We start from the raw sequence: 23,177 nt of genomic DNA, 5'->3' as shown, positions 1-23,177 counted from the left end.
AACTAGTTGCAATTGTTATACACAGGGGAAAGATTGTTTCAGGATCCAATGTAAGTCAGACCCTGGACCAGAGATTTAGTTTTCCTAGCTTTCAGATTCATGCTAGTGGCCATCCTCAGGGAACATCGCTCTTTATGTGTGCACTGAACTGTTCTGTGCATAGTATTTATGTAGTGCCTGGTTGTATACGGCTTTTAGTGTTTATTGGAATGTTGAGGGCCGGCTATTAAGTCATTGGCTGTTGTTTCCTTGTGTTGCTGCACCCTTGGCTCCTAACTACCTGGTAAGGTGGTGGTAAGTCAGCACTCCTATTGACTGACAAGAGGCTCATTTCCCAGGCTTCATTTCCCTGGCTATTTTTGTCCCTGCTCAGCCAACAATCTTAGTAGCTGTGAAATTGAACGTGTCTCCTTTGTTGCAATGTGAGGCTACCAATGAGTTTGGGTCTCCTTGTCTAACTGCTCATTTATATTCTTGCAATCTGGTGGTTAGCTTCATCCCCATCTGTCCTACATAGTCACAAGGGCAATCCATGCAGGGAATCTGGTAAATCATATTAGAAGTCTCTCCCACCTCCTTTACCGGATTCCTTGGAGGTGGGAGACAGGTATACTTGCCTTATCCTTATCCTAAGACATGTATATTTGCCTTCATTCGTGATTGTTTCTTAGTCCCTTTCTTTGTGGGGTGCCCTTTCTGTTTAACATATCCTTGAGAACAAAAAATAAATAAAGCATTAAGAAAGAATCAGTAAAAAGGATACAGTTGTTATCCTTTCCATTCAATCCTCTGCAGAGTGAAAGCTACAGCATGATGGGAATTACAGCTTATCTAAGTTACTCTACTGACACCTAATGTTCATATTTTTTTTCCTGATACATTTTAATTCTTTTCTTCTGTTCAGTCCAATTCTCATTCTTGAATTGGAAAGCTGGAGAAGTCCCTGCAGTTTTCATGGCATTTGCAGTTTCCTCATTCGTAGTGCTGAGATTCATCCCAGATCATCCAGCTGACTTTGTGCCCAAGGTAGAACTAGAACTCAAGATCTCCAGGTTTCTAGCCTGATGCTTTAACCATTACCCCAAATTGGCTTTTTAAATTTTAAATTCTTCACTTTAAATACTGATCCAGTATTTTTTTTGCATTCCATACAAACAAATAAAATACTTTTATATTTAGGGGCTTATTTGGGATCAATAAATGTTAGAGAAAGTAATGCACTCATCTCTCTTGTAAAAACACTTTATTTGCATTTAAAGTTTTTGTTGTTCAAGATCTTGTTTTAATTCACATTGTTAAGTTTGTGTGCTTGTTCAGTTCTACATTTTATATGTTTATAGCTTTTCCAACTATGCCTATTGGGTTAGACACGGGCTGTTTAGTTTGGGAAAAAATCTGTACAAAGACTAGTTTACCCACCGTACTAAGTCTTAGGGAAAGAAATGGAGGTAGTGACAGATTTTATTTTCCTGGGCTCCAAGATCACTGCAGATGGGGACTGCAGCCAAGAAATTAAAAGACGCTTGCTCCTGGGGAGGAAAACCATGGCAAATCTAGACAGCACACAAAAAAGCAGAGACATCAACCTACCAACAAAAGTTTGTATTGTCAAGGCCATGGTCTTCCCAGTTGCAATGTATGGCTGTGAAAGTTGGACCATAAGAAAGGCTGAGCACCAAAGAATTGAAGCCTTTGAACTATGATGCTGGAGAAGACTCCTGCGAGACCCTTGGACTGCAAGGCGATCAAACCCGTCAATCCTAGAGGAGATCAACCCTGACTGCTTTTTAGAAGGCCAGATCCTGAAGATGAAACTCAAATACTTTGGCCACCTAAATGAGAAGGAAGGACTCACGGGAGAAGAGCCTAATTGCTGTGAAAGATTGAGGGCAAGAGAAGAAGGGGACGACAGAGAATGAGGTGGCTGGATGGAGTCACTGAAGCAGGAGGCGTGAGCAGGGCTTTTTTTTTCTCATAGAACACTCAGAACGGAGTTCTGGCACCTTTTTTGGATGGAACCTTGTAGGGTAGGCAAGGTGGGTTGTATGACATGTGTGAGTTCCGGCACCTTTTTCTTTTACAAAAAAAGCACTAGGCGTGAGCTTAAATGGACTCCAGAAGATGGTAGAGGACAGGAAGGCCTGGAGGAACTTTGTCCATGGGGTCGCGATGGGTCGGACATGACTTCGCAACTAACAACAACAAAGTCTTAATGTGGTCTCTTTAATTCTGGTAGCACAATATGTAAACCTAACCATAGTAGCTGTCTATCAAAACAACCGCTTTTTTAAAAATCGTTTTTTAAACCTGCAGTAGATTGCATTCCCATTTTTCTGATTTCCCTTTGCTCTGCATTTGGCGGCTGGCCCTCGACCTATTTTCCCAAATATTGATTTCTACCGAGCTCTGTTCTTTGAAGAACAATAGACTTCTAAGTTCAGAGCTTAGAAGAAGCGAACTCCGATGCAGTTTTATCCCAGAAATTCCCCCACCCCACCAAATCAAGATCGTCAAGGAGAGAAACTCCTATAGTTTGGACATGTCACGCAAACGGATGACAGACAAGAAAAAAAGCATCTCGCTCGGCGGAGGTGAGAAAAATCCAAAGGAAAAGGAGATTACTCCCATGCCCTTGGTAGAGGTAGAATGAAGAGGCTACCCTATCTGGCCAAGAATTCAGTTTTTCTGTATCGTTTCATTTGGAGCTGGATTTTTTGCAACCTGAAGAGACTAACTCCAGTAAAGATGTCAATCGCTTCCGTGCAATCCCGAGCAATACAAAATGACAGTATCGAACTCTCTCGGGAAGGCGAATTTAGAGTAGGTCACCTCTTCTAAACCCGGGGAGAGAGGGCGTGTATTCACACGTCAGACTCTCCCTTCGCCCCTCCTCCGGTGGTGGGCAGTTCCTGGAGGAGTGCGCATGCTTCGGCCTTCTTAGAAGAGATCCCTTTGAAAGTGGGTGATCTCGGCCTGGCGGCTTCACGTGTTCCATGGCGAGCGGGGTAAGGAGACGCTTTTGCGTGGGCGCTTCAGAGCCTCGGAACGTTCCTGGAGAGCAAAGCGGGCCGTGTGGAAGGCATGAAGCTAGGCAAGCCAAGGGTGGCCCTGGGTGTCAGCCACAGGAGCTGGCAGCTTGCTCCCCACTCCATCCAGACCTTTGCCAAAAACTTCACGGAGTTTAGCTGGGCTTCCTCCCAGGGGGCAACGGCTGCCGTTCCATTATTTTGTTAAAAGCCCATAATTGGGCTGGCGAGACCCCTGGGTACAACTGTCGTATCTCCGACGGCAACAGGCGGCAGCGACGTTTTCTGTATCGCTTGCCTGCCGTGGGGTAGTCTAGATTTGGAGGTTCCCAAGAAACGCGTGTCCACGGACAGGGACATTCTGACATTCGGGCAATTCAGCAGCCGAATCCATGAACCCCAAGAACACAGCTTTATGTTCCTCCACTCAGACAAAGTTGTACTTGATTGTGGCCTTTGTGTGCTATTCCCCCCCACACACACACACACTGGCTTGAAATCAGTGATGTCTCTGGTTGATTTGTCTTGGTTTCTGCTTTGATTAACGGAACAAACTTTCTAAATGCTTCATTCAGATTTGGTTTCTTCATACTATCCGTCTGTCAGCTGGGTTCACACCAAGGCTAAATCAAAATATGGTTTGCTTATTTTCTGGGTTGTGGATATTACATGAACCTGACTAGTGTGATTTGTAAAGCAAATTCTGGGTTGGCGGTATGACATTCTAAACATAGGATGAAAGTACTTGATAGTAACTTTTCGACAAACCATAGTTGAGTTTCTGGGATTTGTAACATACAATTTATGTTTGATTTTTTTTAAACTTGGCTCATTTTCTCAATTTGCCTCTTAATCTTTTCAGCTAGAAAGGTGAAAAAATATTACTTTCAAATAAGTCTTGTGCTCCTGATTTCCAGAATATACCCACAGGTTGAGGAATTTGGGAGTATTGTAATATTTATTTTATTTATATCCCGCCTTTATTATTTTTACAAATAACACAAGGCAGTGAACTTATCCAACATACCTTCCTCCTCCTATTTTCCCCAAAATAACAACACTGTGAGATGAGTTGGGCTGAATGAGCGTGACTGGCCCAAAATCACACAGTCAGCTTTCCTGGCTAAGGCAGGACTAGAACTCATGGTTTCCTTCTTTCTAGCTTGGTGCCTATACAAGTTTTCAATAAGTGAACTCCTTTGGAAAACTAATGTGTTTATGTGGTCCTGTAACTTGCCTCAGCTTGCCACTTTCCCACTTTGTCAGGACTATAATTTCCAGAATTTACCTGCTGCTTTCTTTGTGCAACAATATGGGTAAAATTCGTAATCAGTACTGAGATTATTGCGTATCCAAACAATTTACATGTTCAGGATCCTGCACAGCTGGACAGTGTCTGTTCAAAACAACCAATATAGCAGTTGCAGAATAATGAAAGTTACTTACAGAACATATTGTCCTGCATTTCATTATTCTCTTCCAAGTGTTGCTTTGCAGTTGCTAAGGCAAGTCTTCAGAGCTTCAGGATTCCAATTACCAACTTGACATGGCTTGAGCATCTTTTATTTCTTCTGAGTAATACAGTGTTTTAGCTAGTTAGCAAAAACAATACAGATTATATAAAAATATAAGGATAAAAAAATATTCTTCTGCAGCTGCTTAAAAACTGGTGTATTGTTTAATGTATCACATTTATTTCTCTAGCTTTATGTAATGTCTAATTGCTGACAATGCATCCTAGAAAATACTTTAAAAGTTTACTCTTAATTTATGGCAAAATTGCTTGAGATTGACCTGCTAGCCAGTATAAATTAGGAAATTAGTGCTTTGTTCTCAAATCAGAAATTCTACATAATTTCAGAGTCTAAATTCTTATAAAACATATTTTACTGTATTGTCAAATGGATTTATGCATAATACTTTGATCATTTATGCTTGTATCTTTTTCTCATGAATGCATAGTTGGTAAAGATAAGAATGCTGGAAGACTGCAAATATTTTACTTGGCATCACATTTTTGAACCTTGCTCCATAAAAAATGAATTGGTTTCTGTCTTATGATAGATTTTGCCACTTTGTGCATTGCAGTAAGAATTGAACAAACTGTTCAAGAGAAAGCTTAAATCCAGATTAAAAAGGACAAACGATAGTGCTGTGGACTTTCTGCCACATTTCCCATTCCAAATGACATTGGTAAATTAGGAATTCTGCCCCTCTGTCTAAACATCTGGAGTGCTTGCTGATTTTGTTAGAAATGAAGATCCATTTCCAATCCTGGGAGGATCTCCAAAGTTCCAGCTTGAGTCTTGAATAGAAATGCTGGGATTGATTCCAAGTTTTAAATGTGATCATCTCCATTGAATTCATTACATGGAAGGTTTCTTCTCTTCTTTAGGTTATTAAATGTAAGGCAGCTGTTGCCTGGGAGGCAGGCAAACCACTATCCATTGAGGAGGTGGAAGTTGCTCCTCCAAAAGCCCATGAAGTTCGTATCAAGGTAATGAATCAAGGGTTGAGTTTTAATAGATCTGAACACGGTGTAGTATTGCCAGTGTGAGACCAATATTTTGGGTGACTATTTTTATGCTTTACAGTTCTTCCCTTCCGTGATAAATGATAGAATCCAGTAATAGAATTAGTAATAACAATTGTTAAGTATTTAGCAGACTATCCACGAAGCCCTGTTGCAACAAAGAGAATATAGACTCTTATAGTTTCTCTGAGGTATCTTTTTCTTGACTTGATGACCTCCGTTAATGTTGAAACAATAAACCCCAGAATTCCCAACCCTGACTTCATCTAGTCGAGGAGCCTATCTTAACAACCATCAAATGTGTTTTGATATAAGCTTATGGAATAGAGACTACCGTAGATATGAACTTGAAGATTTCAGTAATGATCATTTATTAGTTTTATGCTTCACATAGGTGAAAGTTCCCCAATCTTTTCAGTTTTGTGGACCAGCGGGGTGGGGGGAGAGGGGATGGTTCCACTCATCCGCTACTTCCGCAGCCCAGTTCCCAAAGGCTCAAGGCCCGGGGTTTGGGGATCGCTGACATAGGCTATTTCAATAAACTGGAAGAAGGTCCCTATCCTCCTTAATATAGCACATGGGCTGCAGCTGAAAGATATGATGTTGAATTTATATCTCAGTCCTTTTCCAGAGAACCCAAGACTATGCATTGGTCTTTGCTTGCTTTATCCCCGTCACTGATCTAGAAGAAAGGTTAAACTGAATGGTAGAGATGAATGGTAATTTGAATTAAATCTTCCCAGTTTCTCCTCTGCTGTTTGGATTCTAAATTCTTTTTCTTAAACACTACAGCAGAGTGTCCTTAAGGTTGCCTGCAGAAAAGCAGTTTGCCCTGGGGATTGTGTTAATGTCTAAAACGTAAGCTGAATCCTAGACATGTTCTGTCTTCCTCTATACAATTATTCATTGTAACTTCCTAGATTATTGCTACTGCGGTGTGTCACACTGATGCTTTTACTCTGAGTGGTGCTGATCCTGAGGGGAGCTTTCCTGTAATCCTGGGTCATGAAGGAGCTGGGATTGTGGAGAGTGTTGGAGAAGGAGTGACTAAATTTAAACCAGGTAAGAAGCTGGGTCTCTTGATGTGCCATCAAGAGGAATAATGGCATAAGTAAAGCAATACTCTTATATAATGTCCAGAGAGTCTTGGTTTTCTCCAGTCAAGCATTTTAGATGGCAGGATTATGAAATTGTTTAGGTTGCTTGTGCATCTCTGCCTCAGATTATAACAGCTTATGCCTGCTCCTCAAATTTTTGTAAGTTTATGTGAGTCCTTGCCTTTGCCTGCGTGATTTTTTATTTTTATAAATAAAACTTCTAGCTCAAGGTGGCCTCCCAGAGTCCTCTGAGATGATGCTGTTTCAGTAGGCTGCCAGATAAAAATGCAATTTTCCCCCTTTTTATTTGGTTTTGCAGAGTATGCAAAATCAATGCACTGAGTTTAACACGTTTATTTTTTAAGGCAAAAACAGAACCTCTCAAATAGGGAATGGAGAGGACTGAATGATCTGCCCCCACCTCTCCTGTGACATTATCGTGTTCCCTGATGTGCCCCCTACAGTCTTTAGCCACTCAAAAAAGAGGAAGGTGTGAGTAGAGGAGTTCCAGTTTAATCCACTGTGCTTTAATCAGCTGAAATTATTTTCTGTTTTTCAGGAGACACAGTTATCCCTCTATATATTCCTCAATGTGGCGAATGCAAGTTCTGCTTAAACCCTAAAACGAATCTCTGCCAGAAAATTAGGTTGGTGCTTTTCATTTTCTTTCCTGGTTTCTGTGTTACAGTAATCAAATATGTTTTATTTGCTTTTTGGCAGTACACTGTATGTGTGCACACTTGGCTTATCAGGTGGAAAAAGGAGGGGTTTGATATATTTCCTCAGCACCAGCTTTGTACAGACAGCCTCTGCACAGCCTGTTCCACAGAACACAAGTTTCTTCTTAGCAACCATTCAGTTTTCATTGCCCCAAATTGTTCTTTGCCTTGTTGGGTCCATGGATGGGGATTTATAATCCAACTCATCTCAGGAAGGCTAACTCAGTTGGAAGCACATTGCTCCTGTGTGTGAACAGGATGGGGAACTTGGATGATAAATCAACTTGTTGGCAGTCAGAAATAATATATCAATAGAATAGAAATAGATCCTCATTGACTTGTTCAAGGGCTAGTCCTCCTTCTGCGTCTGGCTGGATCCCAACTGCAGCACGAGAGAACAGAGAAAAGTCATTCAGTCCTCTCTGATGCATCTGTTTCAGTCATGATGTATTTATTTGATTTCTATAGCCATCCATTTCCACAAGTGACTCTGGATGGCGTACATGAGAACGATGCACTTAACTGTGGATGCAAATCTCCCTCTTTGAGAGAGATGAACAGTTCAGAAATGTGAATAGATAGATAGATAGATGATAGATGATAGATAGATAGATAGATAGATAGATAGATAGATAGATAGATAGATAGATAGATAGATAGATAGGCGGGCTGGCGGGCAGGCAGATGTTGAATTGAGCCTTGGTGCCCTCTGAGCTTGTTTGCTTGCAGACATTTCATTGCAGGTTCGTCAGTGAAATAATATATGTAAGGCTACCTAAAACCTGTAGAATCCTTTCCACAACAGTTATGTTCATTATAGTTAAACCATGGCTGATTTAATGCTGATAAAGACTGCATATGTACAGTGAGATTGGACTGACTTTAAGCCCTACTCCCAAGAAATTTTTATATAGAGAAATTACGAATTGGTTTTAGCTTCCAAACAAAGACACTGGCCAAGGAAGGAAGTAGGTTTTAGCCGTAGGTTTGGTTGACACAAAAGGCTGAGCAGTGATTTGATTTACCTAGGAAGCAAGCCTTGCCTCTAAGAGTCACATTGTTGGTGGCAATATGAGTTCATTGGGGGAGAGGTCTAATGATTTCGGAGCCATCTTTAGCATTTTTGGAGAAGTTCATTAATCAAGATATGCAAGTAACAACTTTTTACTTGGTCTTATAGCTTATCTTTACTCATGTCAGCCCGCCCATTAGTGTTTACAGATATAATCTGGGATTGCTCTGGAAGACACAGAAATGTGGCTGAGGGATCCATACCCACTGCGCTGTGGCTTGTGGAATTGGCTACCATTGCCTGGGTTCACACAGCATGCTTAATCTTAATCCATGGTTTACAAACCAGTACTTTGTTTCATATAGACTGCAAAGCTCAAACTAAGGTCCATCTTGGTAATGATGTGACTAATCCAGATTTATGCTAAACAAAAAACACAATGTACCAAATCAGGTTTCAGGTCTGTACTATATAGCCTGCCAGTAAGTTAATGTGATACGTGAATGATGCAGTGTTCCCACTTCAGAGTCACTCAGGGAAAAGGAGTGATGCCTGATGGTACCAGTCGGTTCTCCTGCAAAGGAAAGCAAGTTCTCCACTTCATGGGAACAAGCACCTTCTCAGAATACACGGTTGTGGCTGACATATCCCTGGCGAAAATAGAGCCTTCAGCTCCGTTGGACAAAGTCTGCCTGCTGGGCTGTGGAATTTCTACCGGTTATGGGGCAGCCTTGAACACTGCAAAGGTAGAAGATCTGCTTCCTCTCAATTCTTTTTCTGACAAGAACATTTTAATCCTAAACTATTTTTTTAAAATTTGTATATTCTATTTGGAGATCGACCCTCATAGAGGCAATCTGGGTGGTGATTAGAATATAATGCAAAGACTAGGGCAATATATCTCAATCTTAGCACATCTTAAGATGTGTGGACTTCAATTCCCAGAATTCCCTAGCCAGCATACTGATTGAAGAGTTCTGGGAGTTGAAGTCCAAACAAAGTTGCCAAGGTTGAGAAATGCTAGAATGGAATAATATTTTAGGAAAGAATCTTATTTCTCCTGTGAAGATGAGCTTTGTGCCATGTGCACAAAGAGAGAGAGAGAGACAGAGACAGAGACAGAGTTATCTGTGGCGCTAGAATGGCACCGGCTGCTTTTGCTGCCAGCTTTCTTCTAGGTCCAAAGTCCTTCATGGCAAGGGGCCAGGTTACTTGAGGGATTGCTTCTTCCTGATTATATCTGCCCCACCCATCACTTCCAGCAGAAATACTGTAGGTCCCATCTACTAAGGAATTATATCTGGTGGGACCCAGGAGATGGGTTTTGGTTTTTTTCCTGTGGAAATCATTGCCTCCGAAGTGAGATTGCCCCCTTTCCTGCCATCCTTCAAGAAACCCCTTTTAATGGCATTCTCTTTTAATATTGTTATTTTATGGTTTTATTATATGCCATGCAAGGTCAGGGTTTGTGAGATGGGTGATCATATAATTATGAGAGAGAGAGAGAGACTTACAGATTTTACTCCACTAGTCATCTAGTCATAGCCAACTTTAGGGGGTGTTGCTCATCTCCGTTTCAAAATATACTCTTTGGTTAAAATGGATTCCCTTAACAACAACAGCATTCACTTAACAACTAGCATGTTCATATAATGATCACGGCAAGCACTCAATAACCATGAGAAAAAAAAGTCATAAAATCAGATCAGTAACCTAATGACCCACTTAACAATGACTATAATTTAATTATAATTCCAGGCTCAGTTATGGTCATAGGTTGAGGACTGCTTGTAGACCGCTTATTCTGAGGCAGCTTTTTATAAGAAACTGGCTGGAAATAAATTAATAAATTAATAATAATATCAAGTTGGAAGGGACCTTGGAGGTCTTCTAGTCCAACCCCCTGCTCAGGCAGGAAACCCTATATAAGACAAATGGCTGTCAGATCTCTTCTTAAAAAGCTCTGGTGATGAAGCAACCATAACTTCTGAAGGCAAGCCGTTCCACTGGTTAATTGTTCTCGCTGTCAAGAACTTTCTCCTTAGTTCTAGGTTGCTTCTCTCCTTGATTAGTTTCCATCCATTGTTTCTTGTCCTGCCTTCAGGTGCTTTGGAGAATAGGTGGACCCCCCTCATCTTTGTGGCAGCACCTCAAATATTGAAACACAGCTATCATGTCACCCCTACTCCTTCTCTTCATTAGTCTAGAGTCACAGCTTGACTTATCTTTTGCGGAAGCCTTGAACTTTCCCTGTATAAGAACTGTTTTCTGAAGCTTTCTTTCCCATGTCGTTAATTTGATTGTCACATTTTCTTTCAGGTTGAACCTGGTTCCACCTGTGCTGTTTTTGGCTTGGGTGGAGTTGGGCTAGCAGCTCTCATGGGCTGTAAGGTGGCCGGTGCATCCAGAATCATTGGGGTTGATCTCAACAAGGACAAATTTACCAAAGCAATGGAATTTGGGGCTACAGAATGCATCAGTCCTGAGGATTTCAAGAAGCCTATTCAGGAAGCTCTGGTTGAGCTGACAGATGGTGGAGTAGATTACTCTTTTGAATGCATCGGGAATGTCGGTGTCATGGTAAGTACAATCTGAGGCCTCTTCTGTGGACCCAATAATTAGCTTCTTCTAAATAAAAAAAAGTGAATGGGAAGATGGTATGTTAAAAAACAAAGTATGGGTCTCCAGTGTCATCTTATTTACAAGGATACTTCTTAGAATATCGTAATAGTGCAATATCTGTACCCACTGCCTTGCTTGTAACTTTTTCCACTTTCCAAGAAAACAGAGAATGGTAAGTTTTGTACTGATAGCCCTTTGGGTATGAGATTATTAGCTGAGAGTCTGCTAAATGTTTGTTTTGTGATTGGCCACAATCTTACATTAGCTGTTTTACAAGAGCATGGAAAATGTCTTCTCAAAATTCTAATTGTGCCCTCACATTGAGCTATGGCCTTTCCAGGTTTCTTGTGTCACCTCAGTGTGTTCCCTCATTTTCCCTTCTAACATTCAACAGAGAGCAGCCTTGGAAGCATGCCATAAAGGCTGGGGAGTGAGTGTGATAGTCGGAGTTGCTGGCGCTGGTCAAGAAATTGCTACCCGTCCATTCCAGCTGGTTACTGGACGAACGTGGAAAGGGACTGCCTTTGGAGGTACAGCTCTGCTAGGATACAACATACTGATGTTGCTGAGGTGGGATCTTCTCCATTTCCAGTCTAGCTAGTACTGATAGAAGTTGGAACTTCAGCATCTGAAGGAGGGGAGGCTCAGCTAATCTCAATGTACACATGTTGTACTTTGACAATAAAGGTTTATTATTTATTATTATCTGAAGAGCCCCCCTCCCCTGCAAGGACTATAGCATTCAGTCCCACCCTCTCTTTATTTGAAAATAGGATACATTCTCACTCATGTGTTCTTGGTGCCCAACTTGTGTGATGTTAAAGACTACATACAGGTATTTTAGAATGTGTTGGGAACTGTATATGGATAGAGAGGAAAATGAATGTGGACAACATAAAAGATAACCAAATTAAAAATATTTTTCTTACATTCTGCCCAGCAAACAGTATCTCCTCCATGATTTTTTTCTCTTCTTCTCCAATTTAAACCCATTAAGTTGAAACTCAAAATTGGCAGCACTTTAAGAGGTGATGGTGAAGTTGCTACTGATTGTATTCCTACGTTCTAAAGAAAAAAGTTTCTATAATTTTTAGAATGTATAATCCTTAGATTATCTTCTATGTAAGATACATCATTTTTAAAACAAGACACAAATGATGTGGGGCACAACTCTTTCTTATACAAAAAAATAAATGTCCATTCCTGCACTTACCATTTTAGTTGCATTATAGGCTGACAGTGGTTGAAGATCTGTTTTGGATTTTGAGATTGATTTTTGTAATTTTTGAATTGTTACCTGATACTGCTGTAATTATGTTGAATAGTATTTTATCCTGTGCTGATTCTGCATTAAGTAATAATTTTATTCCGTGTCAGGTTGGAAAAGCGTGGACAGTATACCAAAGTTGGTAGCTGAATACATGTCCAAAAAAATAAAAGTGGATGAATTTGTGACCCATACTCTACCTTTTGAGCAAATTAATGAAGCCTTTGAACTTATGCATGCTGGAAAGAGGTAAATGTTTTGCTGCATAATAAGATTATAACACAATTTTATACAGGGCTTTTTAGAAATAAATCCTACTAAAGAATGGGTCTTACTTTTAGTTGGGTAGGCCAAAGATTTACCATTTAGTATTGTAACCTTGCATCCTTTTTCTATTTTGCTTTGTTGTTGTTTATTGATAGTGGCTCAGCTTTTTATACTTTTTTTTATCGTATCTCATGTTACTTGGATCAACTCCCTTTGAATGGGAACCCATATCAATATGCCAGTTTGGGTGCCGGGGTATTTTCCAAGGTTTTGAGTAGATCCATTTAAAATTTCTTGTTTTCTTCTGATGTGGGAGCACATCTGCTTCGGCAAGATGTTAAAGGTACCTTTGTCTATAGAAAAGACAGCTTGTGCTATAGTTTTTCTCCCCCAAAGGCTGTAAAACTGTAGCCTAATGCCTCAGAGAGGAGCAAGTGACCAGAATGTTCATCTTAAATTTAAACGTTCTGCCTTTTCCTTGCGATCTTACATGGGAAGAGGGTAGAAAGAGGGAAACTCAAAAAGATAAAGAGAGGGGGCAAAGGGTGAGTTACAGAAAAAAAATACATTAATTCAGCTGTTCAGTTGCACTTGATGGGAAGAGAGTTGCTGAACGCATGGAGACTTACAACAGTTATCTGAAAATATGACTAAGTTAAGATGATCTTCTAAAACATACTGATAAAAAACAGTACACAAAAATCCTCCAGTTGGTGCCATATCATCCTCTCTTCCTTTCCTTTCACTGGAAATGATGAAATAAAAACTGGAAAAGGGATAAAAGAGTAGCTAGGAAGGAAAAAGGGAAAAAACTGTTTAAACTGCTAAGATTGATATGCAAATAGATGGCATTGCTGAGCATTCTGGGAATTGTAGTCCTCACATCTGAAAAGTACATAGGCTGGAGAAGGGTGTTAAGAGCGTTTTTGTTTTTACTTTACAAACAAATCTTTGATTTATGTTAGCATGATTTCCCCTTAAGGTATTTTAAGTTTAGAATACAAAATACTTCTCTACTTACCTCCAATAATTTAATTTTCTTAAATGTCTTATTTACCAGAAAAAAATAATGTTCCCTGCCTGTAAAAGATTGTCTTCTTGATGACTATAAGCCACATCTTGCATAATTTAGGGAGAAATCTTTTTACTTCTCTTGTAAATACAATAAGAAATCTTATTTTTATGGTACAGTGTAACTACAGTTTGAAATTGTTTGTCTTTCCTCTTTATAGCATCCGAACTGTTCTGAAATTTTAAAAGATCTGAAGAAATAATGTTCAAACTTTTCAACACACTTTTTGGAATAATTGCAATAATCAAGTTGGAACCTGCTTCTGCAACTAAAAACATTGAAATAGCACACCACAGCTGCTTTTTTTAATGCTGTATACATCTTAGTGAATCGAAATAATCAAAATGTAGATTAAACTGTAGGTTTACTTAAGATCAGGAACTATTTTTCTTTTGATACTACCAATAATAATTAGTTTAGGGTATTTCTCCCCTTGGAAAAAGAATCATGATTAAAACTTGGCATTACCTTATAAGGATATATGTGTGAAGTTTTTTTTCCCTTTCAGATTTACCCAATAGCATATACCCATTCAGGGATTCTAAGCAGTTCTGGTTTGTTTCAGTAGAGATAATGGAAGTCAAGCAAAAAAAAAGTACAGTAATTGGCTGTTTGTGGTTTCCAAGAACAATTTAACCCTATGAGTGAATAACTCAGCTCCAAGTTAGACCTATTATAGCTTTTATTCTTTTTTTTTGGGGGGGGGGAGTAACAATAAGCAAAGAAGTCCCGCCAATTGATCTAGATTAGATTCCCCATACTCATGTATTTCACTGATAATTGCTCAGAAATATATGTTCCATTCCAGCCTTCCCAATGGCCAACGTGTGGGACCACAGTTCACATAACTTCTGGATATACCTGACATAAGACAGTTCCAGGGCCTGAGACATCACCAAGATGATTTTAAAAGCTATGATGGAGAAAATAATGTTTTTCTACGATTACAAAGGAAACCATTTTTGCTAACTAGAACTGGGTTTTACCTTTCTTGTTAAATCCACTGCTCCACAGTAATTTCAAATGTGGATATATATTTTTTTTTGACATGTAAGGTACAATTCAAAGATTCCTTATTTTTCTGGAATGTTAAACATGTTTGAAGTTTTGAAAATGTCATGGGGGCATTCTCACAAATCAGCTGAGATAATGGTGATTGGTTTTATTGCAAACAATCTTTCTGGTTACCAGAAAGGGAATTTGGTAGGAAAGGGCTATAGCTCCATGTCTTCTAAGTAGAAGTTGGGACCTAAGCCTTCTTATCTCCTAGAGCAGACATGTCAAACTCACGACATCACGTTATGTCGTGCAACGTATTGGGACAGTTTTGCCATTGCCGGCAATGGGGTGGGTGCGGCTTCCATGTGACGCATCCGGCCCATGAGCCGGCAGTTTGACACCCCTGTCCTAGAGAAAAGGTTCATCTCAGCGTAACTAGTAACTGGTAAAGATGGATGTGACTAGAAAAACTACACGTAACAGACTGGTGCAGTAAAATTAACCTGCATTTCAACCTTTAGACCAGATGAATTTTCTCCCCCTTCCGTTGTGCAGTGACGAGAAATGTACTTGAAAGTGCCAACTATTTTAGGTCATTGGAGATAGCTGATATACCATAACCAAAATGTCAGGGAGAGCCATAGAGTTTATAATACTACTCTGACCCAGTGAGGCTAATTTTTACATCTGAGGCAGCAAAGTCCATGAGCAGCTATCATTTGTTTTCCAAAAATGTCTTGGTATTTAATGTGCTTCAAGCTGTTGCTTAAAAAAATATCAGAGAAATGAAAAGGAACACACTTTGGACTATCATTATGGGAACCCAGGTTGCTTCATGTGGTGCAGTAAATATAGCACTCAATTCGCATACAGTACATGGTTCTAATTAGAAGGCCTTTTGGTAAAGGCAACATGCAGTTCAACTATCATATCAAGCCGTAATGTAGTTTGATTTTTTTAGCCTTAAGGGTGTTGTATAAAACCAACCAAGGCTTGTAAAATCATGGTTTATATCTTATCCAGCTGAGGTTTATGCAACTCAATATATGAATCTAGCCAAAATAAAGCCAAAATCAGGTCAGTGTTAAAGTACATCTAAAATTTGGTTCTGTAAGCAAAAGTGCAACTGGTGCATGATTGACATCATTCCTCATCTAGCACATTTTCTCTGCTGCTGTTGTTCCCTATCTGAACTTGGTGGCTTTTCTGTTCTACCCACTGGTCAAAGACACCATTTGACTTCCTTGGCTTAATCCCTTGATTGCTGGTTTCCTTCCTTCTGATCCAAGAACCTCAATGTTCTGCCACATCATTCAGGTCCATTTTCTGAAGGTTTTCTCCTGTTGGAACTTTACAATGCTCAACTTAGATACGCTGTTCTTCAGCTTTCTTTTATAAACCATGAAATTCCAGGAGTCCCGACATGTCAGCAGTCTTCTGTCTGAGCTTCTCTTTGCCAAATGTTCATTAACTAATGTTACATTTCTTTCTATGCACCCTTTGTTATATTAACTTCTAGAGCCAGCCTTTTTAAAGACGTTGTCCCCCACAATGTCTTTTCCTAAAGAATAAGCAAAGCAGATTCTCAGAGCAACAATAGCACTTTCATTTAGCTGCCCTGTCACAACTGCACTTCTTTCACACACACACACAAAGAACAAATGATTTCTAATCTCCTTTCAATAAATAATTTACCTTTTTTGCCACACCTGTCCTCAACTTCCAAAGAACAATAAAGTCAAATACTGCTGATGGAAGCCGGGATCATTTAAACAGCTTACAGTGATTTTACAACTAACACAGAGCAGAAATGAGTATATTATGCCCATGATTTTATGACTTTTATTTGTCTTCATTTCCATTGCTGTACTTCAACACTATGGACGTAGTAGGCACCAGAATAAAAAAAATGTGGTTTGAAAAATCATTCTCATTACAGAATACAAAGCTAGATGGAAACAGCCAATGGCCAACAAAATTAAGCCTCCCTGACATGGTAAATCTGTATAACCAACTCATACAGCGCATGAGGGGACATTACCACACCGTCACTTTGGTTGCTGGTCTAAGGGCCTTTGAGGAAAGATTAATGATTTTCTGGGCTGCCCAAATCGTGCACATTTCAAGGGCATTATCTTTACTACAATAGCTTCCTTTACATTGGCCAGCTGTGACGGCACCTAAGACCTGCTTCTGATCCAGTTCCTGACAGCTGCATCTCACAATCCCAAAGTATCATTTAGTGCAAAGGTCTTCAAACTCGGCCCTTTTATGACTCATGGACTTCAACTCCCAGAATTTCTAAGCCAGGCATGCTGGCTGAGGAATTCTGGGAGTTGAAGTCCATGAGTCATAAAAGGGCAGAGTTTGAAGACCCCTGAGTTAGTGTGATGAAATCATATCAATCCCAAGCGAGCCCTACAGTGGACAAACATTTGATCATGGCAATGAAGTCATAGAAAGTCACAAATGTAATATACATGGTGGACAGGAATTCTTTGTATTTTTTTCTATTTCAATTGGAATAACAGCTTTGTACTAGTGAAATTTTAGACCCTTATTGGCTATCAAGTGCTACCCATCTTGAAGCTGTAATTTGGTAAAAGCTCAAAGCAGGCAGGATCTCAGTAATTTCGGCCTCCCTGCCTCACTTTACGGCTTTTTACAGAGAACCACTGGTCAAAGGCAAACTCTCCTCACTTAACTAGAAGTTATTGTACTTTTATGTACAATTACAACAGAGGCAACCAAAATGGTAGAGGGAAAGCAGACAAGGTTCTAGAGGGACTAGTACACAGTACTAGTTTCATTTTTTTAGTATATAATGCCACCTCTGAGTTGTAAACAGATGAAAGCCTAGCCTGTTTAAAACTGCCTTTGCAGCACAAGCTAAGCAGGGATTGCCTTTGGAACAAGAAAAGTTCAAAACCTAAGATAGGCTCTCACATTCACCATGAAAATGTTGTCTTAGGTACACCAGCTGACGACTGTAGCAGTGACAAAATCATCTGAATCCCAGCTTTTTTTTTGTTTTTCTTTTGGCTGTGGTTTTCTTTTGGTGGATGGAAAGGAAAACAAAGGGGTGCTACTTGGAAATTCTTTTAAAAAGTTCAAACAGTGTTGGGGATCCTCTGCAACAGGTTCTTCCAAGTTGTACGATGCAGATTTGCATTTCTCTTACCTATAGACAATGACAAGAAAACAGGTGACTGACTCCCCCTTTCATCCTGTACATTAGTAAAATGCATAGTACAAACGCTCATTTCAAGCTCTTCACATGGCTTTTACTAGGACTGGGTCATGAAGTGAGGACGAATGCTATCCAGCCGCCGGGTTAAGATGTCACACCCAGTATCTGTGACTAGGAGGGTGTGCTCAAACTGAGCAGACCGCTTGCCATCTCGGGTAACGGCTGTCCAACCGTCGGGCCACGTTTCATCTTGCCAGCCACCTAATGACAACATAAACAGAGTCAACACAGAGAATGAACATAATACAACAGATGCAGCTTCTTCAACTGTCTAGGGCAGGGGTAGGCAACCCTGGCTCTTTTATGACTCATGGACTTCAACTCCCAGAATTCCTGAGTCAGCTATGCTGACTCAGGAATTCTGGGAGTTGAAGTCCATGAGTCATAAAAGAGCCGAGGTTGCCTACCCCTGGTGTAAGGAGATTCTCAAACATCCAGTCATGGTTGTCCAAAAAGGTGCTTTTTCCACAAGGTTTTTGCTTTGAAAACATTTCGCTTTACATCCAAGAAGCTTCTTCAGTTGAAGAAGCTTCATGGATGAGAAGCGAAATGTTTTCAAAGAAAAAAAAAACAAGTCCAGTTGTTTTTTGGAAAAGCAACTTTGGGGTAGCATCATCAATTGTTCATTTTTTTTTTTAAAAAAAGAAAAACTTTAGCTTTTTATTTAGGCATACTGTATAGCTTATACATAGAAACATTTTGGCCTGCTTTTCATTAAACAAGATCTCTGGAAGAAGTATATTAAAGTCGATAATCCTGCCATATTCTCCCCTACAATCATGTTGGATAAAAGCGAATACATGGCCCCCCCTCCTCTTCCTCTATTTGGGGAGGCAATTGTTCCCCAACCTCTAAGAATGGTCTAAACATAAGAAAATTTATTGGTGCTGTTCAGAAGCTACTTTTCAATCAATTCTCCAGAAAAGATAACCTTTTAGACAGGTTGATCTTTTAGCTAATGCTCATGCTTTTCCCAGCCCCAAGGTTTATTTTAATAAACACAAGGAAAAACTCGTTTCCCAGTTCACTGATCGTTAGAATAGTTTTGCTATATGGACAACATTTATTCACATATTCTACTCTGGGTATTACCCTGGTAATATAGACCATTTACAGGCTCCATATCCTTATGGTCTCTGCTTCATTGCATTCTTATTACTTAGTTTTTATATATTTTAACAAATTATCTCTATGAAAACAATACAATATGCAAAAGGATCCAATATATGCCAGTTTGTGCAAGATATATTTTTTTAAAAGGGAGGTCATCTTAACTCTTTTAAATGATGACCTCTTATTATTTTATTTACATACATGAAACTCAAAAGTATATTTAATAATTCAATTATGCTGATTTTTAAAAAGCAAATGGGTAATGTGGATTTTTTAGAAATTGGTATGAACTGACTAGGGAGACTGTAAGGTAGTTTAGGCATAGCATAAAAACAATCCTGAATACAATCTTTTGTACCTTCAAGAAAAAATGTAACTAGGCAAAAATATGCAGCAAGATTTCTGCTCAACAGGTGGAATACACTTTGCTTACAAGATAGCAGCTCGCCAGTGACTAGGAAATGTTCATGCATTTAGCTCCCAAATTAATTTCAAGAAATTTCTAGTTAGAAACAGAATTCCTTAGCTTCATAACAACATATTACCTTCACAGATCATTGGTTCTATCGTAAATGCATGGCCAGGCTTCATTACTCCAACAGCCTTATTTTCTGGGAAACGCAATAAAATGTTATTGGGAAATGATTAATTCTCAGAGACAAGGCAGGAATAAAATACAAGACAATGCTAAAGTACCCCAGTGATACAGTACTTGTACAGTTAAAAAACTCTGTTCCTTTTATTTTCTTTCATTTACTATAAATGAATAGAGCTACTGAAAGCTGGATCCAGTATAAAATAATTCACCCAAAACAAAAAGATAGAAAAAATGAATTGACAAAAATCCTTTGCAATTCCCATTTTCCTACCTACAGCTGCCAATCCTAACTTAAATCAATTCTAGTGATTTCCTCTCCACCTAAATAAATGTATACATGCTATTGTTAATGTGCTCATTTATTTGGTAAGTGGGGTTATTATGTCAAGGGTTTTTCTGTTTTTTAATTCTTCTTGTAAGATGCAGTCCCTTGTATAAGTGACTACATAAATAAAATATCTAGAATACACATATAAGTGAATGTATGTAGACATTTGCTTATGTGTATGCTAGGTATGTTATTTAATTAGTTATATGATTTATGTAGTTACTCATCTCATACAAATGATACAATAACACCACTTACCAAAGAAATGAGTTTAAAATCCTTCACCGGCACCTGACATCTTATCTTATGGTAAGATTTACCACAGGACAGCCATGCAGTCTCATTTTACTATCCATCACTCTCCACATCTACTGAGAAACACTTCCATCAATCTGAGTGATTAACCAGAGGATGCGAGAAAGCAGGCAGACAGGCTGACTAGGAAAGAATGGGATAGCAGGATGAATTGTTCGGATTATTAAAAATATATTGTTTGTGGAGCCGCCTTTAAAGAATATATCCACAATAATACTAACCGCTTCAGGCAATTAAGGTGCTGATTACAGAAGTATGCCTGTCTGCTTCCCAACCCATTTTAAGATGCTCCTAAAGACTGAGATGCAGATATGTGAATGTCTTTTCCAAGACCTGCTTCACTGCCTTTTAAGGTCACCAACTATAGAAACATAGGATATGATAAGGTTTGCTGATTGCTTGCAGCACAGCTAGCCACAGCAGGTATTGCTTATACTTACTGGCATAATGTGGCACATTGGGAGCAGTGTGGAAAAGCTTATGAATCCCATGCCCACAGTAGCTCCGAACTACTGAAAATCCATTGGCTTGAGCGTGTTTCTGTATAATATTTCCCAATTCTCTGTACCGTACACCAGGCTTTACTGCAAAGCAATGCATAGGCTTAGACATCACAATGAAAATAAAAGTCAGTATTTATGCACATATTCTCTTCTTTCACACACGTGCACATTCTCCCTCAAAGAATTACACAAGAGCTCAGAATTTATGACAAGAAAAAAATAAATAAAGAAAAGGAAGTAAGTCTCTGATCAAGCACTTTCAAAGGTAAAGGTTTAAAATTTGGACACACAGAACATTTGAACAGAATACTCTAGGGAAGAACAAGCTTATTAGCTGCCCAGGCTCAAAAGACAGTATCATTTCTATTTTTCAGACACTAGTTCCATGGCTACAACCAAGGCATAATGCAGTTTGCATTGCTTGTGGGATGGCTGTATTTAAATAGGATGGCAGCCACCAGCTTAATTTTAATAAAGGATACATTCATGGAGGATCAGGCTATAAACAGCTATTGGACTTGATGGCTCTTATATTACCTCTGAAATCATGAACAGCATCATTTGCCGAATAAGAGGGAGCAACTGCTGAAAAGGGTTATCTATGTTTGTGAGCCTCCTGAAGGCATCTGCTTCGCCCCCAAGTGACAAATGCTGAAAACATGGACCTCTGGCCAGGTTCGGCCTATGGCTTAAGGTAACACATGAACCCAGTTGTTGTTTATAGCTTAGCATGATAGAATCCTATTTTAATATGTGTGTTTTAGTGAACAGTGCTTTAGCAGCGTCTTGTCTTGTAAACCACTGTGATTCTTATAGGCAAGAAAAGGGAAGAGCTACTAAGTCATAAAGGGACGCAGTGGCTCAGTGGGTTAGGACACTGAGTTTGTCGATCAGAAGGTCGGCAGTTTGGCGGGTCGAATCCCGAGTGCTGCATAACAGAGTGAGCGCCTGTCACTCGTCCCAGCTTCTGCCAACCTAGCAGTTTGAAAGCACGTAAAAATGCAAGTAGAAAAATAGGGACCACTACGGTGGGAAGGTAACAGCGTTCCGTGCGCCTTTGGTGTCTAGTCATGCCGGCCACATGACTACGGAGACGTCCTCGGACAAGCGCTGGCTCTTCGGCTTTGAAACGGAGATGAGCACCGGCCCCTAGAGTTGGAAACAACTAGCACGCATGTGCGGGGGAACCTTTACCTTTACTTTTTACTAAGTCATAATATTTAGGGAAGGCAAGCCAACATCATGGCAAGTATACACTCTCTTTTGTATGCTTCTTAAAAATCGTAATATTTTTAACTCTTTCTCCTTTAATTACCACAAGTAATATATATTTGTGCTTTAAGAGAAGAAAATTTCCTCTGGGTCTCTCCAGGGTTTAACTGTTGAGAAAAGTGTTATATATGTAATAGTTCACTATGGATTTTCAATAAAAACATACATAGTGTTCAATCCAGCCATTTAACTATTCCTTGGGCAACATAAAAGAAAACCTTTCCATGCTATTTAAGTATGAGTATTAGTTTCCCCTGAAAATGCTAAATCTCCAAGGGAAGAATTTTGATAAATCAGATTAATTTATTCTTTTGTTATGCAAGCTCATTGCCTGGACTTTGCAGAATGTGAACTGCCTCCAGTAAATAACCATTTTACAAGTTTAGGATGCCTAGAGAGGTGATTAAGTTTCATTATGTTTCATTAATTCATTTTCACTATCTGCCTCAAAACACTTTTGTCACCAATATTATGTGATGACACAAATTTACAAGATAGACTGCAACTGTCAAATATTCAGCAAAGAATTCTAAACTTGACAATTCCATTAATGTTTAGCTATTGCTTCTGAAAATGATCAATTTATAAAACTTTATTTAGCCCATTTATTGCTGTTAAAATTAATCATTTTGAATAATCCAGTCATCCCCACCAAATGGAATAAAATTACAGCAATTTGGAACAGTGTAGCATGTTGATTGATACAGACTCCTGAAGGGAGGCAAAACTCAATATTACTGATCTTCTGTCTGAAATGTGTAAAAAGGAAGTAAGTCTTGAAAGTCACAGGTTTCAAAAAGCTCTTACCTGCATCAATTGCTTGCATTAGGCATTCATATGTTGTCTGAACTAATCGTTTTGCACCCTCATCAACTTCTCCAACATAAAATGTCTCATTGAGATCCCCATGATAACCATTACAATAAACAGTAATGTCCACTACAAGAAACAACAGGAACACTGCATTTTCCACATTCTGTTTTTGCAATCGTAACAAGATTATAATCAAAAATAAAAACCACATCACAAAATCAGAAAGCATTGTGTGCCTGCCCCAGGACTCAGCTCTTTTTCTCCCATTTTATTTAACATCTACATGAAACCACTAAGGTAAACCAACAGTCTGAGGCAAGATATCACTAACATACAGATGACACTCAGCTATATAATGTCTGGTGACTGCT

The 23,177-nt window shown here is 39.3% G+C and overlaps 2 protein-coding genes across 4 annotated transcripts in view; one reads left to right on the top strand and one right to left on the bottom strand.

Annotated features, from left to right (window-relative positions):
• Positions 1-2,910: 2,910 nt before the first annotated feature.
• LOC308671100 (alcohol dehydrogenase class-3) lies at positions 2,911-14,084 on the top strand. The gene is made up of 9 exons (XM_081333109.1): positions 2,911-3,005; positions 5,422-5,523; positions 6,480-6,621; positions 7,216-7,303; positions 8,914-9,133; positions 10,707-10,967; positions 11,404-11,539; positions 12,387-12,525; positions 13,776-14,084. The coding sequence occupies exons 1-9, from the start codon at positions 2,994-2,996 to the stop codon at positions 13,798-13,800; spliced, it is 1,125 nt and encodes a 374-aa protein (XP_081189235.1). The 5' UTR covers positions 2,911-2,993; the 3' UTR covers positions 13,801-14,084.
• Positions 10,937-23,177, bottom strand: part of METAP1 (methionyl aminopeptidase 1) — a 24,530-nt gene continuing 12,289 nt past the window's right edge. The window contains exons 8-13 of one of the 3 annotated variants that reach the window (XR_014027147.1): positions 22,801-22,932; positions 20,659-20,802; positions 19,523-19,588; positions 17,561-18,065; positions 11,939-12,074; positions 10,937-11,015 (exon numbers count right to left, since the gene is read on the bottom strand). Coding sequence is in view for 1 of the 3 variants with exons in the window: in XM_081333106.1 (XP_081189232.1) it covers positions 17,902-18,065; positions 19,523-19,588; positions 20,659-20,802; positions 22,801-22,932 (506 nt within the window). In the remaining 2 variants the exon portion in view is untranslated. Of the gene's footprint in view, positions 11,016-11,938; positions 12,075-16,288; positions 18,066-19,522; positions 19,589-20,658; positions 20,803-22,800; positions 22,933-23,177 lie in introns of those variants that run through there. The other 2 variants (XR_014027148.1, XM_081333106.1) reach the window with 2 other exon arrangements.

Source organism: Vipera berus, assembly GCF_964194415.1.
Source record: "Vipera berus genome assembly, chromosome: 7".
Classification (NCBI taxonomy): Eukaryota; Metazoa; Chordata; class Lepidosauria; order Squamata; family Viperidae; genus Vipera; species Vipera berus.
This window is presented reverse-complemented; position numbering and strand designations above follow the sequence as displayed.

What these genes read in the sequence shown, in the direction of transcription:
- LOC308671100 (XM_081333109.1), top strand. An exon ending in AGTGACTAAATTTAAACCAG is followed by an intron (nt 6,622 to 7,215) that starts GTAAGAAGCTGG and finishes TCTGTTTTTCAG; the next exon opens with GAGACACAGTTATCCCTCTA. An exon ending in CTTATGCATGCTGGAAAGAG is followed by an intron (nt 12,526 to 13,775) that starts GTAAATGTTTTG and finishes TCCTCTTTATAG; the next exon opens with CATCCGAACTGTTCTGAAAT.